General features: G+C 37.9%; 1 protein-coding gene across 1 annotated transcript; it reads left to right on the top strand.

Annotated features, from left to right (window-relative positions):
• The first annotated feature begins 213 nt into the window (after positions 1-213).
• Positions 214-16,161, top strand: NME8 (NME/NM23 family member 8). The gene is made up of 15 exons (XM_048951029.1): positions 214-246; positions 344-401; positions 1,260-1,366; positions 1,921-1,992; positions 2,803-2,919; positions 3,461-3,527; positions 4,415-4,491; positions 6,534-6,626; positions 8,351-8,508; positions 9,068-9,246; positions 10,329-10,473; positions 11,133-11,240; positions 11,883-12,034; positions 14,642-14,786; positions 15,378-16,161. Exons 1-15 carry the CDS (start codon positions 214-216, stop codon positions 15,598-15,600), a joined length of 1,734 nt encoding a protein of 577 aa, XP_048806986.1. The 3' UTR covers positions 15,601-16,161.
• Positions 16,162-23,422: the final 7,261 nt, after the last annotated feature.

Below are 23,422 nucleotides of genomic sequence, written 5' to 3'. Positions count from 1 at the left end.
CTGCTACCAAGTCTCATATTGCTCCACAGAATGCTGATGTGAAGTTTAAACTGCCATTGTTATAGGAGCTTCAGTGGAGTTAAGTTTTAAGGGAATCAGAATACAGTGCTAAGTTGAAAAAATCAGTTCTACATGTCACAGATGTGGCTCACTTCTCTTTAAAATTATTAAATGTTCCTCAAGTTTTGATGTGCTTCCTGTAATTACAGGGAGATGGCAGGCAAGAAGAAAGAAATCCAGCTTCAGGTATAAAGTCTAATTACATGATCAGTTCTAGACATTAAAAGCTTTGTTTGTTTGTTGTCTTTCAGATCTGTTAAAATGTCAATTCATTTTATTTCAGACCACAATATGCAACCAAAATGAGTGGGATGAAATGTTGCTGACAAAAGGCGTAGTAGGTACTGACTATTACTGCTTTCTGACAGTTTCTTATATATCATCCCATCTGTAATACAGAAAGCTACAAAGACTAGTACCATGCTATCTCCTAAACAATAATTATGTTAATATATTTAAATATAAATAGTGTTCATGAATAAATGTTGTCTTCTATAATAAATAAATACATTACAAATCATATTATCCACTACTTTATCCACTTTCATATACTAATGTTTATTAAGTGCCATTTCAAGTATTTTTTTATGATCAGTGTTAGTACATTTCTGTGGAAGGTTTTCCCTAAAATCTCATAGGGACTAAATTAATGCCATACAGAAAGACTCATCAGTTAATCAGTCAGCATTTTTCAGAGTGCATCTTCTGTATTTTTCCAGTTCTCGGTACCCTGAGTACAATAACAAAATCTCCTGGATCTCTGGGGATTTGTATTTGGGTACAGAAAACAAATCTGAAATTGGATTGTACCTACAGATAGCAATGATGGGAAAGGATTTATATGCATGAGCTCTTGGGGTGGGAAATATAGAGTAAAGAATTTGAGAAGAATGAAAAGCAACAGTGGGGGGGGAAAATAATCATCAAAAGAAAAAGAAATAAGAAAGAAATGTAGTCGTTTGGATTAATCATCACAAACAGTATTGCAAAGTAGATCTCTGCTGTCAAAAGTAATAGAAATAAAAGAGGAAACCGTGATGTATCCACTCAATATATACGTGAAGTACTTATTGATTAGAAGAGGACTGGATGGTATAGGTAACTATCTTCTCAGTTCCATTCCAACACACTCATAAGTATGTTTATTTTTCTAAGTTTCTTTAGTCAGCTGTTTATAACTTCAAAACATTATATTTTAGTAATAGATGTGTATCAAGCTTGGTGCGGCCCTTGCAAAGCTGTGGTAAATTTATTCAGAAAACTGAAGAATGACTTCAGTGAAGATGATGTGCTGCATTTTGCAGTGGTAAGGATGTACATTTTGTATAGAACTTAAGTATAGTTTATGATAAATGCATCTTTTTATCTGTCTGTATGTACAGCGTTTTCATTTTGCTCTCCTTACATCAATTGAGCCATTACAATTTTGGCCTGGTTACCTTTTCTTCACAGCATCCTTATAAGACTTTCTTCAGAGGCAGATTAGAAAAGGATTACATTTGGAAAAAAGTTACCATAGAAGGAGAGTTAATATCCCCCAAATTTCCTAATCTGAAGTGCTTTTTCGCTGAGTTGACCACATCACTTAGCAGAGCTAAGTGAGCAGAGCTAAGAGCTTAGCAAGGTGGATATTTGCTTCTGTCAAGGCTGCATGTACTGCTTCCCTGTTTCTGTATGTCAACCTCTCGTGACCAAATCAGTTCTTTCTTCATCACCAGCAAGTGGCATAAAGCATTACTGAGGTGATGTAACACGTTATATGGCTGCAGTTTTCTTTCAAGCAAAAAAGATTCTACGTACACACATACATATGCATAGATACAAACAAGTAAGTACATAATTGTCTTCATCTGACTGCAGGCAGAAGCTGACAGCATTGAGACTCTGCAACCATTTAGGAATAAATGTGAACCCGTGTTTCTCTTTTGTGTTGTGAGTACCCTGCATCTGTTTCTATTAATGTGTCACCTATTTCTGCATTAATTTTTCAGTAGATTAGAAATAAATATAAAACTGTGTAAGTCATGTTTTTACAGTAGATGGGATTTTATTACCAGATGTTGTTTACTTAAGGTTTATTACCATGTGTGTCTCCTGAGCACATTTCTGTTGCATTTGCATGTAGCACCAGCACAGCTTTGTGGTAGCCACATTTTTGGTAGTTTGTGACTGAAAAATCAGTTTTTTTCTGGGGTTGCTTCAAATAAGTGCCTCCATTTAGCTACTCTGGAATGGATATTTTGTCCTTAAAGATGATCCAGTTCCAGCCTCTCTGCCAAGAACAGGGACATCTTTCACTAGATCAGATTGACCAATGCTCTGTTCAAACTGACTTTGAAAACTTCTGTGACAGAACATCCCCAGCTTCTCTGGGAAACCTGTTCTACTGTCTTCCCTATATGCAATCTAAATCTGTCCTCTTTCTTTTTAAAAAGGCTGACCCTTATATTTTTGAGCTAGTTATTTGCATTTATTTTTTACTTCTTTTGGTAAGTCTGAAAACAAACAGAGAATTAGACAAAAAAAGAAAGAATAAAGTTGAGAAGATGAGAAAGATTCATTCTGAACCAGCAGAGAAATTAGTGTCTCTGGTATTCACTTCAGTGGGCACAAGTGGTGATATTTCTGGAGAAATAAAAAAAAAAACACAAAACCCACAAAATATAGTATGTTCCCAAACTGAAGTAAATGTGTAAACTAGGAGACAAGAACTGACAGTGAGTGTTATTTCCTCTTTCACAGAACGGCAAAATTATTACAATAGTGAGAGGTGCAAACGCTCCTCTTATAAGTAAGAAAGTAACAGAACTAGTACAAGAAGAGAGGGAAATTCTGGCTGGACAGAAGGAACGCCCCAAGGTATTCACAAAAATATACAGATATAGATATAGATACAGATATAGATACAAATAAGTATTTTTACAACATTTTATGGGTTTCTCTCAATGCCTGTTACTTTCTGTAATGTTTAATTTTTAAAAAATTATTTACTTTGTAATAAATGGATTTTTTCTTTTTTTCTTTTCAGAAATATCCCTTTACTTTTCAGAACTGGAGGAAAATTATAGATTGCTATATTATTCAGAGAATCGGAGGGATGGGCTGCTAACGAAATGTCCCTAGCAGATAATGTCACTAGTTGAATTCATCATCTTTTTATTTTTTTAAGTCATCTTTTTTTTTCCATATTCAGAAAAAGGAAACTTTAAACAAACTATAGATTGCTTACAGAAAATCAGGCTAGCCCAAACTCTCTCTTCAAATTGCAGACTTTCCTGGGTAGCAAATATATTATCAAATGTATTATCACTTTAAGAAAAAAGTGTTGTGAAGATTTAATGCTGTTTTGTAATTTTAGATTCACAATGGTGATTTACTTCTGTTTTTACAATTACCCTAGGTGGATGAACTTGTTTTCCTAGAAGAGAAATTGTCAGAAGAGTCTATTGAGGAGACTGTACGTGAGGGTAAATACATTTGATTTATTTTAGAAGTTAATTTTATAACAAAAGCAGGGCAAAGAGTTTAAATTTGGATTCAGCTCCAGGTTAAGGAACAGAAGCTTTGAAGCTCTAATACTCTGCTGTAATACATTCCTTACTGTGTGCAGGTGCCTTTGAGTGTTTTCTAGTATTGGCAACTGATTTTGTCTTGTGTTTCCAGTAGAGCTGTCATTAACTGCTTCTGCAGTGTTTGAGATCTTAGTGAATTACATTTTAATGCCTAAATGTAAACCTCACTTTCTACAAAGATATAGTTTATATTTTCATCTGAACACTTTAATTTTGCAGTTATGTGTATGCTATAGATGATGCAATAGCACACCTGAGCAGGAACACCTCTTGTGTTCATGTTAGATTGTGGTGGCAAGCAGCTGCTACTTCAGCAGTTATTTATTGCAAATGACTCAATGGAAAGGAAATAAACATCTACTGAGGCAAGAAATGTACATTTTACTGGAAATCTCTGATAATCGTAGATTTTCACTGTAGTATTTGTTCTTTTCACTTTCTAGTCCTTCTCATAGAAAAGCTTCCTAGAAAAAGCATTCATCTTAAATTGTAGATTTTGCACCACAGTAGCAGCACGTAGAACATTTCTCTACCATGTGACCCAAAAACACCAGTGGTTCACCAGGAATGTGGATTCTAGAGATGACCAAGGACTGTCCCAGACTTTAAGATATGCTTTATGTGCTGGAGTCACTTATTTCTTGGAAAAACTTCTTGATCATCTCAATCCTAAAATAGTGACATATTTATAGGGACTCACTTGTAAGTAATGGAAAATTCAGCTATACATTTATTTTGATATACATATTCATTGCTACATGATTTTTTGTGTTTTCCAGAAGAAGAAGTCACATACTCTGTTGGAATTATAAAACCTGATGATGTTTCAGAGGGACGTGTAGAGGAAATTAAACAAAAGGTAGACAGAACTTGAAAAGATTCATTCACCCTTTCAGTTAGGTGGCACAGTAGGACAGAAGATCAAATTGATCTTGATTTATTTCCAGGCTTTGTAGCAGTGCTTATTAATGAGTCTCTGATAAGGATAGTAAAAGCAAGTTAATTTTGCCCTGAAATAACATAGTATTTGAATTGATATTGTTGCTTTAATATTTTATGCCAGTAAGTAACATATGACATATGTATTATATATTATATACATATATGTAAAGATGATGAGGGGCCTGGAGCAACTGTGTCATGAGGAAAGGCTGGGAGAGCTGGGACTGGTCAGTCAGAGGAAGAGAAGGTTGAGGGTAGATTTAATTACTGTTTATAAGTGCAGGAATCAAGTCAAAGCAGAGTGGACTCTTTTTGGTGGCAAGTAACAATAATACAAGGGGCAGTGGGCAGCAACTGGGGCACAAAGAGGAACTTCTTTACTGTCAGAGTGACTGAGCACTGAAACAGGCTGCCCAGAGAGGTTGTGAAATGTCTTTCTCTGGAGATATTCAAAACCAGCCTGGATGCTTTCCTGTGCAACCAGCTGTAGGAAGCCTGCTGTAGCAGAGGGGTGAACTCAATATTCTCTAGACATCCCTTCCAGCCCCTATGATCCTGTGATTCTGTGACATGGATTTATACTGTGGAGATCACTGACACCTGAAATCCACAAGCAGAAGGGTGCCTTTTTTTCTCATACTGTAATAGAAATGAGATCTAGAAACTACAGTGGTGAAGTTCATCCTTTCAAGCACAGAAGATATTTTTCCTCACTGCACAGTGTCTTTAAGAACTGTCAGCACACATAGAGCAACTAATCAGCCTGTTATGCTGTTTATAGTGTGTATATGCACGTAAATGACTTAGCATATGCCTGTAAATTGATTTATGTGCACTAGCAATCAGACACTGGACACTAATAAGAATCTCAGTACATCAGAGGATTCTGGATTTAAGTCATCACACAAGAAAAGAGAAATTCTCTTTCCTTCCAGAATATAATATGGTAGTATTATAGTATATATGTATATCATTCCTATAATTATAGGACTAGCTGACTGCTTCTGATTTAAAAAAAAAATAAATGCTCATAACACTACATACCAAGATAACATTTTGATTTAAAAAAGTATTTTGAGAGGGTCTGTGACATAAATAGGAAAATTAGTGCTATATGCCCAGTTTCTGCCCTTTCTCCATCTTGACAAGAAAGGAAGGAGGCTCAATAAAAGCAGAAAGAGCAAGCAGTGTTTGAAGGCAATTTAGATGTAGCTGAGCAGCTGTTGGTTGGCTCTATCTGTATGCTGCCTTATGAGATGTGTACCATTACTGTTTCCACCTACAAACTTTGCAGTGCAATGTGAAAACTCAGCAGCATCATAGGGGATTTTAAAGAGCAGAGTGTTTGTGAGTAAGCTGATATCAGCACATGGAGCTGAATTATGCTGTCTTTGTTTAGATATAAGTATCTGGTATAAATCTCTTATCAGTGAGATTATGAATTTTGATACAGATCACACAAGTGCATATTGAATTTAGTGCAGTAATGTAATTAAAAACAGTTAATCATAAAATATATCTTGTTATTGATATCTGCTATTCTTCATGTCTGGTAAAGTTCAGCCTATTTGTATTGCAACAGTTACTGACAAACACACACTTACATGGTTACTGTGATTATAATGCAGATTATAACTGATTTTTAGAAGTAGTTGCATGTTTATCATTTACAATAGTAAAAAATATATATATTTGATGTTAAATAAAAAGAATTACTGACCACTGCATGAATGCATATACTGCACTGCAACTTTAACATAGTGAACATTGCTATCCTGAATCCAGTAAAGGGCTTTGAAAAGCTGAAATTTTAGTTTACACAAACATAATGTTATATTTGGAATATTTCAGATAATTCAAATTTAAAATGGCATCCATAATCAATCATCTCTAGGTTTACATAGGATTTTATATGCATCTTTCATCAAATGCCACTGAGTAATGACTGAATAATTGCAGATTAGAGATGCAGGCTTTGGCATTGCAGCATCAGAAGAGAAAATGCTAAGTGAAGAGCAAATCAGAGAATTCTACACCAAGAAAAGAGAACAGGTAGGAAAAAACAAACCCCACTCACAAATAAAAACAGAAGTAAAAACCTGAACAAAAGGAATGGGTAAGGTATATCAGTGTGGCTGCACGTATTTTTAAATCTCCAGACTTTAATTCATTAATATATTGAAGAACTGAATTAGTGGACATTTAGCACACAGAAAAGAAATAAAATGATGTCTTTTTTTTTCTTACTACTCTTTTTACGAATATAGCCTGGTAGCACTCCAACACTTCTACTAAGTTACATTAAACTCCAATTAAAAACTAAAATATTTTATTACTTCTTTCTCTTATCAGAATGTGCTTGATCCTTAATCATGGCCTATGTCTTCCAGTCAGGAAATAAGTGATAGCATGAATTACTTTTGCTTTCCTTCACAATTTTTGTCATTGGACAGTACTGGCAATAAGCCCAGGCACAAGCAGAATGATAAAACATCTCCAGAAAAGGTTATTTTCCTGTCTCTATCCTATACCAGGGAAAATTGCAGATAGTTCAAGGAATCAATGAAATGATGTTGTTTACCATCAAATGGCAATGTTTTAGCAAAGAAGCAACTGGATTTTGCCATGTGTTTTTGGCAGAAGTTAGCTAAAGTTAACTATACCGAAGGGTTTGTATCCCAACAAAAATTAATGCCTCTGAGTAAATATTTCTATTTAAAACGTATATAAGGTAGTCTGGAATTATAAGGAGACAGCTAGTTTGTTTGATATTATCAGAGGGACCACAGTAAAAATAAAAGGTTGATATAATCAAAACAAGAAGCTGAGAAAATGTTCCTAAGGTGCTACAAGTGAGCAAGAGTGAAATAAGACTGTTCTTACTGAAGCCATAGGGAAAAACAAAGTAAGGATCAGGTTGTTGCAGCGTTGTGTGGAAAGGAAGTAACAGGCTGAGCAAGTGAGGAATTATGAAGAGATGGTTTTGCAACCTGGGATTCCACTTTAGACAGACAGAGGCAGTTTTGAAATACAGGTATACGTTGTCTTCATGAGAAGAGCAGCCGAAATTGAGGTTAGATGTAGTGGGAGACATAGGAGGAAGACAAGGAGAAAGCATACAGTGCTTCACAGGTTCACAGAAAACTGCTATGAACTATCAGGAGCAGTTCAGAAGGCTCTGTGCTTGTTGAGAAGCCTGTTACATTATTTGTCATTGGCCCCCAGTACAAGAAAATTACAAGAGCTTGGAAAGTTATTTTCTGATTAGAATGTCTTTCACATGATTGAAGACTAAAGCTGGAAGAGTGGAAAGAATCTGGCAAAGACAATGATGGAAAAGCACATAGATTTCTTGCAAATATTTTGTTCTATGTTTCCTATGAGTTAGTTGAGTTTTGGTTTCAAAAATTCTGCATGGAATTGTATTGCAGCATGTGGTAAGTGCTACTGCAAACACAGCATCTGATCAGGTTGGATTAATTTCTAGGTCATTTTCTTCTCTCATCATTTGCACTTCAAACTGGAATAATACATAGCGCTTGCTTAATTTACTTTTCTTACTTCATTTACCTCAATTAATTGCATTTTAGACATTTTATAGTTTTATTTCCTCAAATGACTGATAAAAAGTCTTTCAAACAGTTTGACAGGGTTTTGAATAACCAATACTAATGCCTTTTAAGAACAGGAGTGCTACTTAAAAAGTATTTCTTCATTTCTGATGACAAAGTCAGAGTTTGTGAAATTCATGGCAAAACAAAAATTATATTTTTTAGCCTGATTTTGATGATTTTGTTCAATTCATGATGAGTGGACCGTGCCATATTCTGATAATCACTAAAAAAAAAGGAACAGATGCTATTCCTCTCTGGAAAGAACTGCATGAAACAAGTGAAGGCATGCCTGGTGAGGCTGAGGCTGAAGAAACAGACAGGTAAATAACACTGTTAATTGCAATGTGTGATTAAGTTACAGTATTCCAAAAACATAATAAACAAAGACCATCATTACATATCTGATTGATATGTACATGTGTACACTGATATCTGATATGCTTCTTGAGGAACATAGTAACTCCATGCTTCCCAGAGAAAGACAACAGGCAAAGGGTGCTGACTTCTTGCTAATTCAGAACTAGACTTGCACAAGTTGTCTAAGAGGAACAGTGCTGTACTTCAAAGCTGCTGTAGTCCATGCAATTCCACTTCACACTAGTTCACAAAGACAGTGATTGAAGTATGCTGTATGCCCTGGGATCACTGTGTAAAAGCCTGCAAACAAGTGAGAGAGGTTGCAGGTTGGTGGTTTTTGTTGTTGGTTTGTTTTCAACTGAGATACTTCAGTAGATAGCAAGGATTGGCTGTTCACATTCATGACATCTTGGAATGTCTGTTTTGCTCTAATGTCAAGTACGTAAAAAAATGTCAAAATAATAATAATGTTAAAAAACAACTTGTAATTGACTAAAAGATGGCACAACTATGTCTTTCTAGGCTGCAAAGAACTGAAGAAAATGAGACTATATCAAATATATGTGATGTGCCAGACAGCTTAGAAGATGCTAGCAGGCAACTCGCCTTCTTTTTCCCAAATTTTGATAGAAAGAGCACAGAACAAAAATTTGAGAAGACGTTGGCCTTAATTAGACCTTGTGTCCTAAGAGAAAGACGGGGTAAGTTTTAGTAACTACTTTTTCCATCTAGGGCAAATAAAGTCTCATACTTTGAACTTCAAGAATTCTAACTCTACAAATGGAAAGGAGGTAGATCATCTTCTCTGCTCAGCATTAAGTTGTCAGTAATCTTTATCAGGAAAAATTACATGGCTCGTGTTTGATATATTTAGAATATAAATGTCAAAACCATTTTGTTCCTTTATTTGATATTTTAAGGCTATCTTTATAAAGCTTACGGAAAACATCTCAAAGAAGCTGGGATTTTCAAAGTATACTGTAACATAACATACTTCCCACCATAACGTAGTAGCTGATACTGTCCCTGACTGCATGGTCCAGAGCAGACCAATGGCAAGTGTGAAAGAGATATGATTCAGGATGTGCTATATTGCATAAGACACTGCTGCACACAAATACATTTATACAGACAAGGTGTCTATAGATTGGATCACAAAATCTACCCCATTAGTACAAAGCTCCATCCAAACAAGTTTCTTCTTACGTATATTTATATCTCTTGCTAGATCATAGTTAGCTTTCTTATTCAAATTCAAGAATTTCTGTACTGGAATTGACATACACACAAAGATTTGTAACACTAAATTTTGATCTTTCCATGCATTTATTTTCTTGATTACTATCAAGAAAATTTTGCTAAGAAGAATCATTTTACCTGTATATAGAGAATTATATACAGGTATATATCTATATACAGTCCTGTATATAGAGACTTATACTTTTGACTTGTGCCTGATATTTGTAAGCATGTTCTTGTAAGATTTGGTTAAATTAATATCTGTCTACACAAATTATCCGTATTTTCCTTTATTTATGCAGTGCATATCAAATTTCTCAGTCAGGAATCCCTACTGAGATTTCTGAAGTGAGAGAAAACCTTAAGAGAGCGAGGATCAGTTTTATGAGCATCCAGGCAGCTGCCAAAAACATCCAGCAGTTGCTTTAAATTAGCTTGCTATTTTTCTAATTCAATTTATTATTGGAAGTCCACATCATCTCTTCACAAGAGTATGAATTGTTGGGTGGACAGTGATTTAGCATTATTTCAATAATTTGAACAGATTCCATTATGCAAAGCATAAAAGATGATGGCTTTGAGGTAGCGATGCAGAAGGAAATAACCCTATCTGAAGAACAAGCACGAGAATTTTATAAAGAACATGAAAACGAAGACTATTTCCCAGCACTGCTAGAACAAATGACCAGGTAAGGTCAATGAAAAATGAGACTGTGGATTTATAAATGAGACTGAAACTTTCACAACAAATAACTGAATTGAATAGTTCACGGCCATCATATCTGAGAGTTTAGTAAAATTCAAAACAGAATCAGACAAATGCAGACAATTACCAAGTAGAAAAATCATATTTTTAAAAATTACCAGCGACTTCACAACTGCAGGATGTTGGTTAGTTTGGTTGATTTGAAGGAAAACAGTTGAGCTATGCTCTGGAGAGCAGCACTTAGATTGTCTATAGGAGTAATCTTTGTTCAGGTTGTGTGCTGGACTTTTCAGAGTGGAAAAAAAACCAACCATATTTGGATATTGTCTTCCAATGAAGTTGTAACATGGCTGGGATGCACACAAAATCTTAGGAGCTGATCTGTATTTTTGCATCTAATAATAAAGATACAGCCCAAATCTGCAACATTCCTGCCATTTTGGTAACAGTAACTTTGAAATTTAAATTCTTTCAAGCTCCATGAGGTTTTATCAGGCTGTAGCTATTAAAAAAGATAATGGTTTGAAATTCCTTCATTAGTAGGTTTTGTTTGCCTGGCCTCATCTGCATGTGATCAAATTCTTTTTGCCAGTTGCAGAGAGTTTAATATTTGATGTTTTTTATGCTGATTTTCTGTTACAGTGGTCCAACACTTGTACTTGCTCTAACACGACAAAATGCTATAGCACACTGGAGAGATTTATTAGGCCCAAAGACTATTGAAGAGGCAAAGAAGAAAAATCCAAACAGGTAGTACATAAAATAGTAAACTGTCACCCTCAGCCTCTAATTTACCTTTATATTCTTCATCTCAATGAATATCACATTCCAACTGGTGTAACTATAGTGCCATCATCTGGAAGCTGATGTATATTTCTGCAGCTTGTTAAAGTTTTCTTGGATAAAAGGTATTATAGTAACAGCACTTCTAGTATTGAATTCTGCTTGGTTTTGTTTGAAATAGCATCATTGTTTTTTTTTAAACCAAATGCCTGTTTTCTTAGATTAAGGAAAAATTTCACTGGTGGATTATGTTATTTGTGACGGAGTTTCTTTCACATGTTTTATGAATTAACACCTTATTTTCTCACCTGCTTGCAGTATTGTTCTAATAAGCTGCTGTGACATCATCTTACTTGTTATTGCCAGAAGCATTGTTTCCTTAAACAAAAACTGGTATTACCTTGGAAATATAATGAGATGACAGAAAGGAAAGCGATCGTATTTCATGTGGTTAATTAAAAACGTGACTGCTCTTTCTTACAGCTCCAGAGATATCACAGAGCATTTAATTTGCCAGATTGATTTCAATACAGTAGGTTAAGGTTAGTCACAGTTAAAGCTCAAAATAACTATTCCCTTTAATATCTTCACTCTTTTAATGACTCTTAGTTTACGTGCAAAGTATGCAGTCGACAACTTAGATATTAATCAGCTGCATGGTAGTTCTTCACTTACTGATGCTCAGAAGGAATTAGAGTTCTTCTTCCCTCAGGAGCACACTTTGGCACTAATCAAACCTGCTGCTGCTAAAAATCACAAAGGTAAGTGATCTAGAAAGCATAGGCTATGTCTTCAGATGTTATTTCTACAAAATATTAGCAATGTACACTGCAGTGAACCATGCCAGGTGCATTATATTTATTCTATGAGAATGCTTTTACCATGCAGATAAGTGCTTTTACAGGGCTTGCATAATCCATATCGAGGTCTCAAATGTGACATTTCCTTTCTCAAGTAATCTACAGCTCTTTCTTCACAGGAGTACTACTGAATTGAAGCAAGAGAATATCCTTAGCTAAGTTAAACAGTTTAAAAGCCAGGCACACTGCCAAACTAGCTGTCCAGTGTTCTTTTAAGTAGAGAGGCTTTCCTAAGTCACACTACTGATTTCAGACAGTTTTCTCTACTGACTCAAAATGAGCCACTACTAAGTTAGATTCATTCCTGTACAATCATAGTATCATAGTACCAAAGAATCACAGGGGTTGGAAGGGACCTCTGGAGATTGTCTAGTCCAACACCCTGATAAAGCAGGTAGGTTTCACAGAAAAGCATCCAGGCAGGTTTTGAATATCTCGAGAAGGATAATCCACAACCTCTCTGGGCAGCCTGTTCCAGTTCTCTGTAACCTCCAAAGAAAAAAATTTCTTCCTTGGGTTCATATGGAACTTTGTGTGTTCAAGTTTATCACCACCCAGATGATTCATGGCCAACCTGCTGTCCACTAGAATACCCAGGTCCTTCTCTGCAGATCTCCTTTCTCCTTTTCAGCAGGTCAGCCCCTAGCCTGTACTGATGCATGTAGCTATTCCTCCCCAGGTATAGGACTCTACACTTGCTGTTGTTGAATCTCATCAGGTTCCTCTCTGCCCAAGATTCCAGACTGTACAGATCTCACTGAATGGCAGCAAAGTCTTATGGCATGTCAGCCACTCATCCGAGCTACATGTCAACAGCAAACTTCTATCCCTACATCCAGATGTAGATGTTGAACAAGACTGGATCCCATACCAGCTCCTGAGGAACACTGTTAGCTACAGGCCTCCTGCTAAACTCTGCACCAATGACCACAACCCTCTGAGCTCTGCCAGTCAGCCAGCTCTCAGTCCATCTCACTGTTCTCTAGTCTATCCCACACCCCCAAAGCTTACCCACGAGCATGTTATGGGAGATGGTCAAAAGTCTTGCTGAAGTCAAGGTATGTACTGCTGCCATCCCCTCATCTACCCAGCCATTCATGATCTCAGAGAAAGCTACCAGATTGGGCAAGCATGATCTCCCCTAGGTGAGAATACACATTGATTACTCCAGAATACCTTATTCTCTTCCCATTACTTCAAATGACATCCAGAATAAGCTGTTGCATCACCTTCCCAGGGACTACTGGCCTGTAGTTCCCCTTCTTGCCAGTTTTAAAGACTGGATTGACATTGGCTTTCTTCCAACACTCACGCAGCTCTCCCATACTCCATGACTTTTCAAAGATGATAGAGAGGGGTTTGGCAGCCACTTCTGCCAACTCCCTCAGTACTCATGGTGGGTGCCTGCCATCAAGACCCACTGTGTGCAATTAGTTTACGTGAACGATCTCTGCACAGAATCTCCTCAACCAAGGGGAAATCTTCCTTTAAACAGACCTTCTCTCTTACCTCCAGGGTCTGAGATTCCTGCAAGGCAGCCTCAGCACCAAAGATGGAAGAAAAGAAGGCATTCAGTTACTTCACCTTCCCAGTCTACTCCATTACCAGGGCACTCAACTCATTCAGCTGTGGACCACATTTTCCCTAGTCTTCCTTGTACTACTGACATAAGGAAAGAATCCTTTCTCCTTGTCCTTGACCTCCCTCATCAGATTTAATTCCAAGTGGGCCTTAGCCTTCCCTGTCATCTCTTTGCAAGCCCTGACAACATTTCTATATTCCTCCCAAGATGCAAGACCCCTTGTCTACATTTCATAGACTTTCATCTTCCATTTGAGTTTTTTCATGAGCTTCTTCTTCATCCATGCATGTCTCCTGCCACCTTTGCCTGATTTCTTACTCTTAGCGATGCACTGATCCTGAACTTGGAATAAGCGCTGCTTAATGTCAACCAACTTTTTGAGGCCTCCTATCTTCCAATGCTCTAACACATAGGATACCTTCAAGTAGATTCTTGAAGAAGTCAAAGTTGGCTCTCAGGAAGTTCAGGGTTGCAATTCTATTGATTGCTGTCTTTGTTCTGTCCTTGCCCTCAGACACAGAGAATGAGGAAGAAAGGTCAAAGTGAAAAGAACACCATACATTTGTAATCTTGCCTAAGGTTTTCACTCCTACTTTTTTTTTTTTTTTTTTTTTTTTTTCTTTTAAACCTCTGTTCCAAAGCCTCTTGTTAGCATTCTTCTTTCCTAGTAATTGTTAACTCATAATTGGCTTTGTTGGTCTTTCTTCTCTTCCTGGAACAATCTGTATTTATTTTATCAGGCCAGCTGGTGTGTGCTATAGCATTACAACTACATTCCACATTCTGTCAAGTGTCAGAAATAGCAATAAATGCTACTAGCACTATTTTCTGAAACATTTAAAGAGGTTTTTCACATCAATTTTTTTTTTTCATTTGAGCTAGCTATTTTAAACAAGAGTGAGTGAATTTACTTCTTATTCTTGTAGATGAAATTATGCAAAAGGTTAAAGATGCTGGGTTTACTATATCAAAAATTAAAGAAGAAGCTTTAACTCGTGAAATGGCTACACAGTTTTACAAGGATCATGAAGGAAAACCCTTTTTTGAAGAGCTGGTGGCATGCATGACTGAGTAAGTAACTAGCTATACAGTACTGAGTTATGTAAACTATGCATCACGTCTTTGAATGTATAGACCCAACAAAACAATTCCCTATGTGGGCTGACATTTTTATACTCTGTTACTTTCTCTAGCAAGTTCAATCAGTTTTTCAGTGTTTTAAAATTACTTTGTAGCATGAAGTGTCCTTCATTTAAAATGAAAGTTTACAATTCTTTCCAAAATTATGGACAGTAATTATTATTTTGGATGTGTTTCTCAACTCATTTCATGCAAGTAAAATATTTTTACCATAGTATCTTTGTGTAACTTTTGATGTAAGTGCTTATTGTCCTGCTTCAGAAATTTTTGAGTGAGAGTCTTTTAAAGACAAGAAGTCCAAATCCAAAAAGCTGACTGTCATCATCTTTGTGGCTTTCAAACACAGGTATCAGTAGGTTTATGCTGCCTTTAACAAAACACTGCAGAAATGCATTTTGAAATTTAAACAGTTTAACATTATTCAGACAGCATGTTTACCATAAGCCTTCACAGTATCTCTGAAGTTAAAGCTAAATCTGCATCTCACAACAGTGCAAGAACTTCCTTACGTCCATTTTACAGGGGCCCGTCTGTGGTAATGGTCTTAACAAAGGAAAATGCTGTCCAAGAGTGGAGGAAACTAATGGGTCCAACAGACCCAGAAGTGGCAAAAGAGAGCTATCCTGAATCAATTCGAGCCCAGTTTGCACAAAATATTTTGTCGAATGCTGTTCATGGATCATCTAATAGAGAACATGCACTGGAAAGCATTGAGTATGTTTTTGGCGAGATTGATATAGATTGAGCAATTAGTATTTGATTTTTTGAAATTTATAGTCATTAGATACATTTGTCTGCCTAGACACCTATATTTAACCGTAGATGTACACACACCTGTTTTCCTTCATATTCCATACGTTTTTTGTTATAATCCCATTTCTGTGCAACAAGGAATATCTATGTAACAAGTAGTAAGTGCTAAAAAATTGATGTTAGTAGTGATTTACTCATGTATGCTTGATATATATACATATTTGTTTTCATCACTTAACAAATGCATGTTTTTCAAATAGTCCAAGAATCTAATGTGTTTTGTGACAATTATCTTAAAAACAGTGTCAAGGAAGGTCCTTAAAACACTGCTAGCGATACACCTGCTGTAAATATTTCAACCAAACTTAACTGGCTTTGCAAAGCTGTACATTTGTAGCACTGAAGAGTTCTCTGCCTTGAATTGGACCAGAAACACGAATGACGGACACAGAACAGTGGTTAAGATGGTTGGAATGGATCTCTGTACATCATCTAGCCCAGCCTCCTGCTTTACATGGACCTACTGCCAACAATTTATCAGGACAGCAGTGGCACAACAAAGCGTTATTTAAAAAAAAAAAACATTAAAAAAAAAGATATTAAATAACAGTGTGCTCGTATGATGCTAAACTGGGAGGAGTGTTGACTTCCTGGGATGGGACAGCCCTGGCTCTATGGATTGATATGGATGGATTAGGGGCTGGAGAGCAGAGCTGTGGAAAGGGATCTGGGGGGTTCTGGTTGGCAATGTGTTCAACCTAAACAGGCTCTCAGTACCACTACTTTTGCTGTCCCCTCCACTGCCTCTCCCATGAGGATAAGTTGAGTAAGGCACAACAGCACATTCAGTAGCATATAATCAATGAATACAGAGATGTTATAATTATGAATTAAACCAGAGAGCTTGTTCTATCTGTTCTAATAGATAGAATGCTTACCTGCATCCTGAACTCACTGCAAAACTCCAAAGGAGAGAACCTTTCCCCTGGCAGTCAGCCCTTCAATGGGTCTAGGAGAGGTGCAGCCAGGCTCCACCCTTCATCACACAGCTGAATTGCCTTCACCTGTGCTCCCATGGCTGACTCAGTGCTCGCCTCAGGTGAGCAATCAGTGGCTCAGGCTGTGATTCAGCAGTTCCCATACAAATAATGCAGGAAACTCATCAGCCATGAGGATGACAGAAACCTTCAAGTCTGAGGATGCTGTAAGGAACAGCCTCAGACATACACACATGTGCCTTGTGTCTGCCAAAGTTTATTTTTCAAAGCATTTCTAATGATTGAATATGAGCAGCAATCTTAAAGAAAACAAAATAGTTAAATTGTGAAGTCCCACAGTGAAAATATCAACAGAGCCTACAGCCTTCCATCCCCCAGGTGCAAAACCCCAGCACCAGGCCCCAAGGAGCTCACAGGCCCTCCAACGCACCCCCTGCAGTCCCAGTGCGGCCGCCCAGAGGATGCCAGGCCCTCTCCTCCACACCCCTCTGCTTTGGCATCAGGGCAGAAGAGATGCCACCTTCTCACGCTCTGGGGCCAGAGCTGAGGGATGGCAAAGGACAGCCGATACAAACACAGCAACTCCACTGCTTTAAATAACTGCCAGCCGCCATGTTTGGGCCTGCAGTGGCACTCAGAATCCTGCCGCCATGGGCACCCAACTGCCCTCAACCGCAGTCCCTGAGCTGACACAGCCAAAGGCAGCAGCACTTAATACAAAAAATCTATGTATTTTCCCCTGTTTTCCCAACTTAAACTTTAGTGGTTTAGAAAAATATGCCTTTTCTGGTTGACCCGTGGGCCCTTTTACCATTACAAAGTTTTCACTTAATGGCATCAAAAATTCATTTAAAACAGAGTAAGTAGCTCCCGTATCCACCAAAAATTCTACATTCTGTTGTTCATTCCCTAGCTTAATTTTAATCAGTGGATTCTCTAGGGCAGATTCCCGAGATCCCCGTCAATCCCTTTCCACCGAGGCTTGGATCCTAACCCATGCCACCCATTTTTTTGATCCTTCTGTGAACATTCCCTCTTTCAATGCCCCTTTTTCCTGCAGATGGCGCACTGGTCCTTCTCAAGCGGTTCTCCTTCTCCTGCCAAGTACTGAACGCCCTCCATGCTTCCTCTAGTAAACTTTCTGAATTCCGTGCATCCAGACCCTTCATTTTCTGTAGCTTTCGTCATATGTTTTCTATTGATTGTCCTATGAATAATTATATCAGTTGTTGAATACCCATCTCTGATCCCAGGTCTAGGGAAGTGGACTTCCTATGGTATCTCTTAATTTATCCAAAAACTCTGAAGGAGTTTCCTTTGGTCCTTGGCTTAGAGCATACAAGCAGACCAGCTGATTGCCGTAGGGATAGCCCTTTCCATTCCTTTTACAGCCCATTCCCTGTATGCTACTAGCCAGTCCCTTTCTGTGCTCTCATTCACATCCCAGTGAAGGTCCTAATTTGGAAAATGACATTTATGTCCTCATTCCCACCCTGGAACAACATTCATTGTAAGATTATGTTATAATTCAGAGTCCCATTCAGGGGCCATTTTTTCCCATCCTACAGTTTGTACAGCAACCACCATTGACTGCAATATTTTATCAAAGCCTTTTTACTCAGACTACCCCCAGGTCTTCTGGCAATGTCCCCCCAGTGTGCCAAAATACACCCTAGTGGTGTCCTCTTAGGTACTTCTTTTCCTTGCCTATTTCCCATTATACGGGCTTGTTGAGTTGTTATTCCTCCAACGTCCCCACTGCTTACCCCTAATTCCTTAAAATTTCCCCCAAATAACCCCCATAAATTGTTTTCCAACTCTAGCCTGCACTTATAGCACGAGCCCCACCAGACTCCTTGATATAATTCTTTACAATCTAAACAGAGTATAACATAAAATGGACAGTGGGGATTTTTTATGCAGTCCAAGTCAATTCTTCTTTACTTTATGCAGCCCAGGCAAACCAAAAGGTTGGAAACCCTTGAGGTAGCTAGTGCGGTCTATAAAGGAGAAATGCTGAAAGGTCTCGGGTTGCAGTTACACTGACAGAAGGCATTAGCAAGTGTGGGAAAACTCCACAGGCAGGAGTGGGCCTCAAACCAAAGATGACTGTAGCACAGGCTGTGCCGTCACTGGTGGATCAACCACACCTCATCCTGGCAGAACAAGGTCTGCTAGCAGTCCAGGCAAGGCAGATTGTGAACCCAGCCCAACAGCCACTCGAGTGTCCTGTCAGGAGCACCTGGAAAGGGAGCCAGAGACAAGTAGTACAACATAGCTCAGGCTGGGACAAAGCCCAGGTCTCATCTGCAGCAGACAGCATGGCTGCAAACCCCAAGAGAGACTGCTTAGGGCTGTCGGGGCCTATAGACTCGCTCAGGGCCCTGACAAACGATTGTATTATTGTATCCTTCTCCTTACCATCTTCTTATCATCTTCTAATGGTTTCTGCCACAGATAGGATAATAAGCTAGATGGTTCTTTCCAGCCCACTTACTCAAATAGATCAGATGAAGCAAAGTATAAAGTCAGCCCTTATGTACAGCTAATCTTGAAATGCACATTCTTGACGAACTGATGAGTTTGATCCTGTCTCAGTCTAATTTGGTTGGCTTTTCTGAAGAACATCAATATCCTTCAGTAGCTGATGCTTTCTCTCTTTTTCTGTTCAAGTCTGCTGAAGTTTGAGATATTAAGGAATGGTATTCAACTAATGGTTTACTTTATTGCATTGATTATAAATGCAAAGTCCAGAAAGAATGAAGTCTTCTCACACTTTCCCTTCTGCTCCTACAGCATTTAATGTAGCTAGCTGTTCTAAAGAACTTCCTGACAAATATTTCTGTTGTGATGGGGCATTTCTTAATTTGTTATTATAGGCATTCCTCTAGCAGGAGTTGGACTGAGCGTTCTCCTGGTGGCCCATTTTCACCTACAGCTTCTCTATTGCAATAAACTCTACTTGAGGTGAGCCTGTAGGAAGTTTTGATTAGTGCAGAATTTATATCTCACCTCAGTGAGCTGACTTCTGAGAAGCATTCCTCAGAACTGCCATATGTTCTTTGGCTTGTTTTTTTACTTCAAAAACCAATTAAGACTGTTCTTCCTCGCATTATTCCAGTGCTCTGGATCTTTTGGGTACTGGTATGTTATACTTTAAGCCAAGAAGCAGTCCCAGAAAAGGCCTGAATATTATGATTTCAGACATGTCAGTTCATTTTATTTCCCAAGATCTTTGCTATAGTTGAGTGGCTGTCTACCACCAGGGCAAATGTAACACTGGAAGCTTAGATGGGATTATATTTTACAGGACCAGAAAGGCTGAAACAGCAAACTGTCTTTGTGTCTTTCTAGAAGTTCACAAAACTTCTGTTGGAAGTAAATATTTTATAGATATCCTACAAATGTTTTGAATTTGTGGATTATCTATCATGCCAGTCTTAGAAATTTCTGTCAGTTATAGGGCTACGCTAGTTCTGCATGGTTCACTTTGATATTATTGTATATAAGTTTAAGCATCACTTTGCTTGTTTAACCATCACTTTTCATCCTCCGTTACATCACTCTCAAGCAATATAATATATATTATTTTCTGTTCATTTCAACTGCTAGCCACTGAAGGACTGTATTTATTTGGGCTCATATATTAATGTGTGTCAGTCATGATCCTTGTTTTGTGCCTGGTTAAAATGAGTCAATAGATTACACTGAAATATTGTGCAATCTTTGCATAATATTTCAATGTAGCCTATTGAACATTAGGCATAGATTGCATAAGATTTCAAACTCGAATATGAGAACATTTAATTTATTGATGTTTATTTGTTTCTCCTAAGTACGTTTGTGATTGTAAGGTCCTTCAGCAGCTTTGGAAAGGAGTAATTTAGAAGATATGTTTGAAAACAGTAGAAATTAGCTGGTGGAGATTCAGATTCATGAAGGCTGTGTCTCAGAGATACAGACTTCTACACCAGAATGTCGTACATTCAGAAGCATGACAACTGCCAGTATTTTAGCAGATTATTTTGGCTCTAAAAGTTTATCTCGACATTCAGGCATTGTACTCATATGGTTCTCCTGCTCAAACTCCTACTACATATGTACATATGCCCCTCATGAGGGGCCCAAAACTGAGCACAGTACTCAAGGTGCAGCCTCACCAGAGCTGAATACAGAGGGGCGATCACCTCCATGTCCTTCTGGCTACTCTTTCTGATACAAGCCAGGATGCCATTGACCTTGTTGGCCACCTGGGCACACTGCTGGCCTGTGTTCAGTTGTGCATCAACCAACACCTCCAGATCCATTTTCTCTACAGTCTTCCAGCCATTCTGCCCTAAGCCTGTAGTGTTGCCTGGGGTTGTCATGGCCAAAATGTGATGTGACTAGAATGTGACTGCCACAACCCTTTATTTAGAAAATGTCTTGTGGCTCTCTGTAGAATTAGGTGTTGCAGAAATGTGACAAAATTCTTCCAGCAATAACAAAAGATAACATGATTATCTTTCAGATATTTATCCCAGCAGGAGATAACTGGAACCACAGGGCATGTTTACTTACATAACAGACCACATATTTCCTTGCTTGGGAGCTTCAATGAAATCATAATTTGAAGCTAAGTATATATTGAAGATCTGTTTCACTTTAGAGTGATAAACAAGCAAGATCTACACCTCACAATACTGTTTAAGAAGACTTAGTATGCCTTATTCTAGTACTTGTACTGCATTTCTACATAATAAAATAAGGAAACTGGGAAGAAAGCTTTATTTGCCGTGAAGATGGAGTCAATAAGCTTGTGGTTGTGTATTACTGGCTTTCCTTTGCTGTGACTGGTGAAGGAGGTACACTGGCAGGTCAGGTCTTGCAAGTATCTGTTTGCTTTAGCCACAATTCCATGGGAGCAAATATTAGCTTTCTGATTAGTTTGCTCAGAGAATAAATACAGATGTCATCTAAGTATCTAAAAATGAAAGTTTTCATCATACTGTAACTAGAAGGAAGCAAAATACCCACATGTTGGCCTATCTGGGGCATTTCTTCATCACTCTCATATATCTGTGAACCTTCTATTGGTCATGTATGGCATTTTGTATGTAAGATACATTTATGTTTTGATTTCAGGATTCTAGAGAAAAAGAGTGTCCTCCTGTCCAGATGCTTTCCTTTGTGCTTCTTACTCTACAGTTTGATCCAGAAGTCTGCTGTCAGTAACAACAGGAGCAGGTCTGACATTAATAGGTTATTTGGAATGCCCTCAATTTCCTGCATATCCAACAAGCAAGCTCAAAATCCCGTTTCAGCCTGCAATAAGGCTGGTGCCCAATGTCAGAGATGTTACAGGAAATATAATGTCAGCAAGTGAAATTAAATGTAGTGTTTCCACAGAGTCTTGATTATATTTAATTAGAAGTAACGAACCATTATAGAAATGAAATACTCATCCGCAGGTTCTTGTAAGCTACTTCTTTCTACTAGCGATGGAAAAACAACTGTTGACTCATATTGATGTATTTGTATTTGTCAACAAAACCAATTGGAGCTGATGTGGTTTACTAGAAAAATGTGGTTGAGGAAGCATTTTCAGATGTGCTTTTACATCCGGCTATTAAGCACAACCAAAAAATGTGGGTCAATTGTGCATAATTGCAATAAATATTTTTTCAGGTTCCATTCATTTGAAATCTAGGTTACAACGGCAAAGAGCATAATTTAAGAGCTGTTTGAGTATTTTGGACTAGAAAATCTTCCTTTTGTTTGTTCAGGAAGTATTTCTCAGTTATATGCAGTGACTGGACAAAAGTAATAAAATTACAGCGCTGAATTGAATTAAAGTGACCGGGTCATTCAAGTTCTGTTGGAGGGGAGGTTATGTTTAGCTTTCTTTTTATTCTTGTTTTGTTTGTCTTTTTTTTTTTTTTAATGTGGTTCCTAAGAATTCTGATTTGCATTTACAGTGCCCCTCTAAAATGAAGCCAATTATTTGCAATTAGAACAAATATTTTTTCAGGTTTCGTTCCTTTTGGAATTGAGGTTAGAACATTCAGTTAAAATATTCAATGGTAGTTCTTACTAAATCGGCTACACATGTGTGGGAGGTAGCAAGACACTCACTAGAAACATCTGTTCAATGTCCCAAGCCATTTCTATTTTATATGAAAAAAAAAAAAACAAGACCCTCACTAGGAAGGCAGCTGTAATACTGAGAAAAAGCATTTGACACTATAATTTTTTTGCTTGCTAATATTTCAGCTGTGAATAGGTACAATAATTGCTTTCATCCATCAATAGTCTACTTGTCCACTCTGCTGAATCTAGGTTTTGTGACTCCAGTGCTGGGGTGCCCTAACGTGACACCAGATGTGCACTAGGAGAGCTGAGTCTGACTTCTTGCCACACGGCAGAGAGAAGAGGTGAGTTGGCCATGTGGGTCTGCAGAAGGATCCCCTTGCCTGCTTGAACAGCCCCTGCTGCTCCGATATCTGTCTCACATCTTTGTAAAGGTAAGGGCAGCAGGCTGGAAGACGGGGGTGATCTGAGTCTGCATTCAGCTGGCATTTTGTGTTGCAGGAAGTTAAGGAGTGTAAGGGATTTTCAAAATGGGTTGAGTTATATTAGTACTGAACTGAGCTAATTCATGGCTTCATCAAAAACCAAACAACCAACCAAACAAAACCCAGAAAGAATGCATTTGGGAAAACCTTATTAATCCATTTCCCCTGCTTGCACATCTGTCCTTCGTATGATGATATCCCCCACTTTTTGTTGTACTACCTTTCCTTCTTCAGTATCTTTACCACATCAGGATGAAAGTTT

The sequence above is a fragment of the Lagopus muta genome, chromosome 7 (genome assembly GCF_023343835.1).
Source record: "Lagopus muta isolate bLagMut1 chromosome 7, bLagMut1 primary, whole genome shotgun sequence".
NCBI lineage: Eukaryota > Metazoa > Chordata > Aves > Galliformes > Phasianidae > Lagopus > Lagopus muta.
Note: the sequence above shows the minus strand (reverse complement) of the source record. Positions and strands in the feature narration are given on the sequence as shown.

What these genes read in the sequence shown, in the direction of transcription:
- NME8 (XM_048951029.1), top strand. Translation starts at nt 214, where the DNA reads ATGGCAGGCAAGAAGAAAGAAATCCAGCTTCAG. An exon ending in AAGAAGAAAAATCCAAACAG is followed by an intron (nt 11,241 to 11,882) that starts GTAGTACATAAA and finishes AATGACTCTTAG; the next exon opens with TTTACGTGCAAAGTATGCAG. An exon ending in TGCTGCTAAAAATCACAAAG is followed by an intron (nt 12,035 to 14,641) that starts GTAAGTGATCTA and finishes TTATTCTTGTAG; the next exon opens with ATGAAATTATGCAAAAGGTT.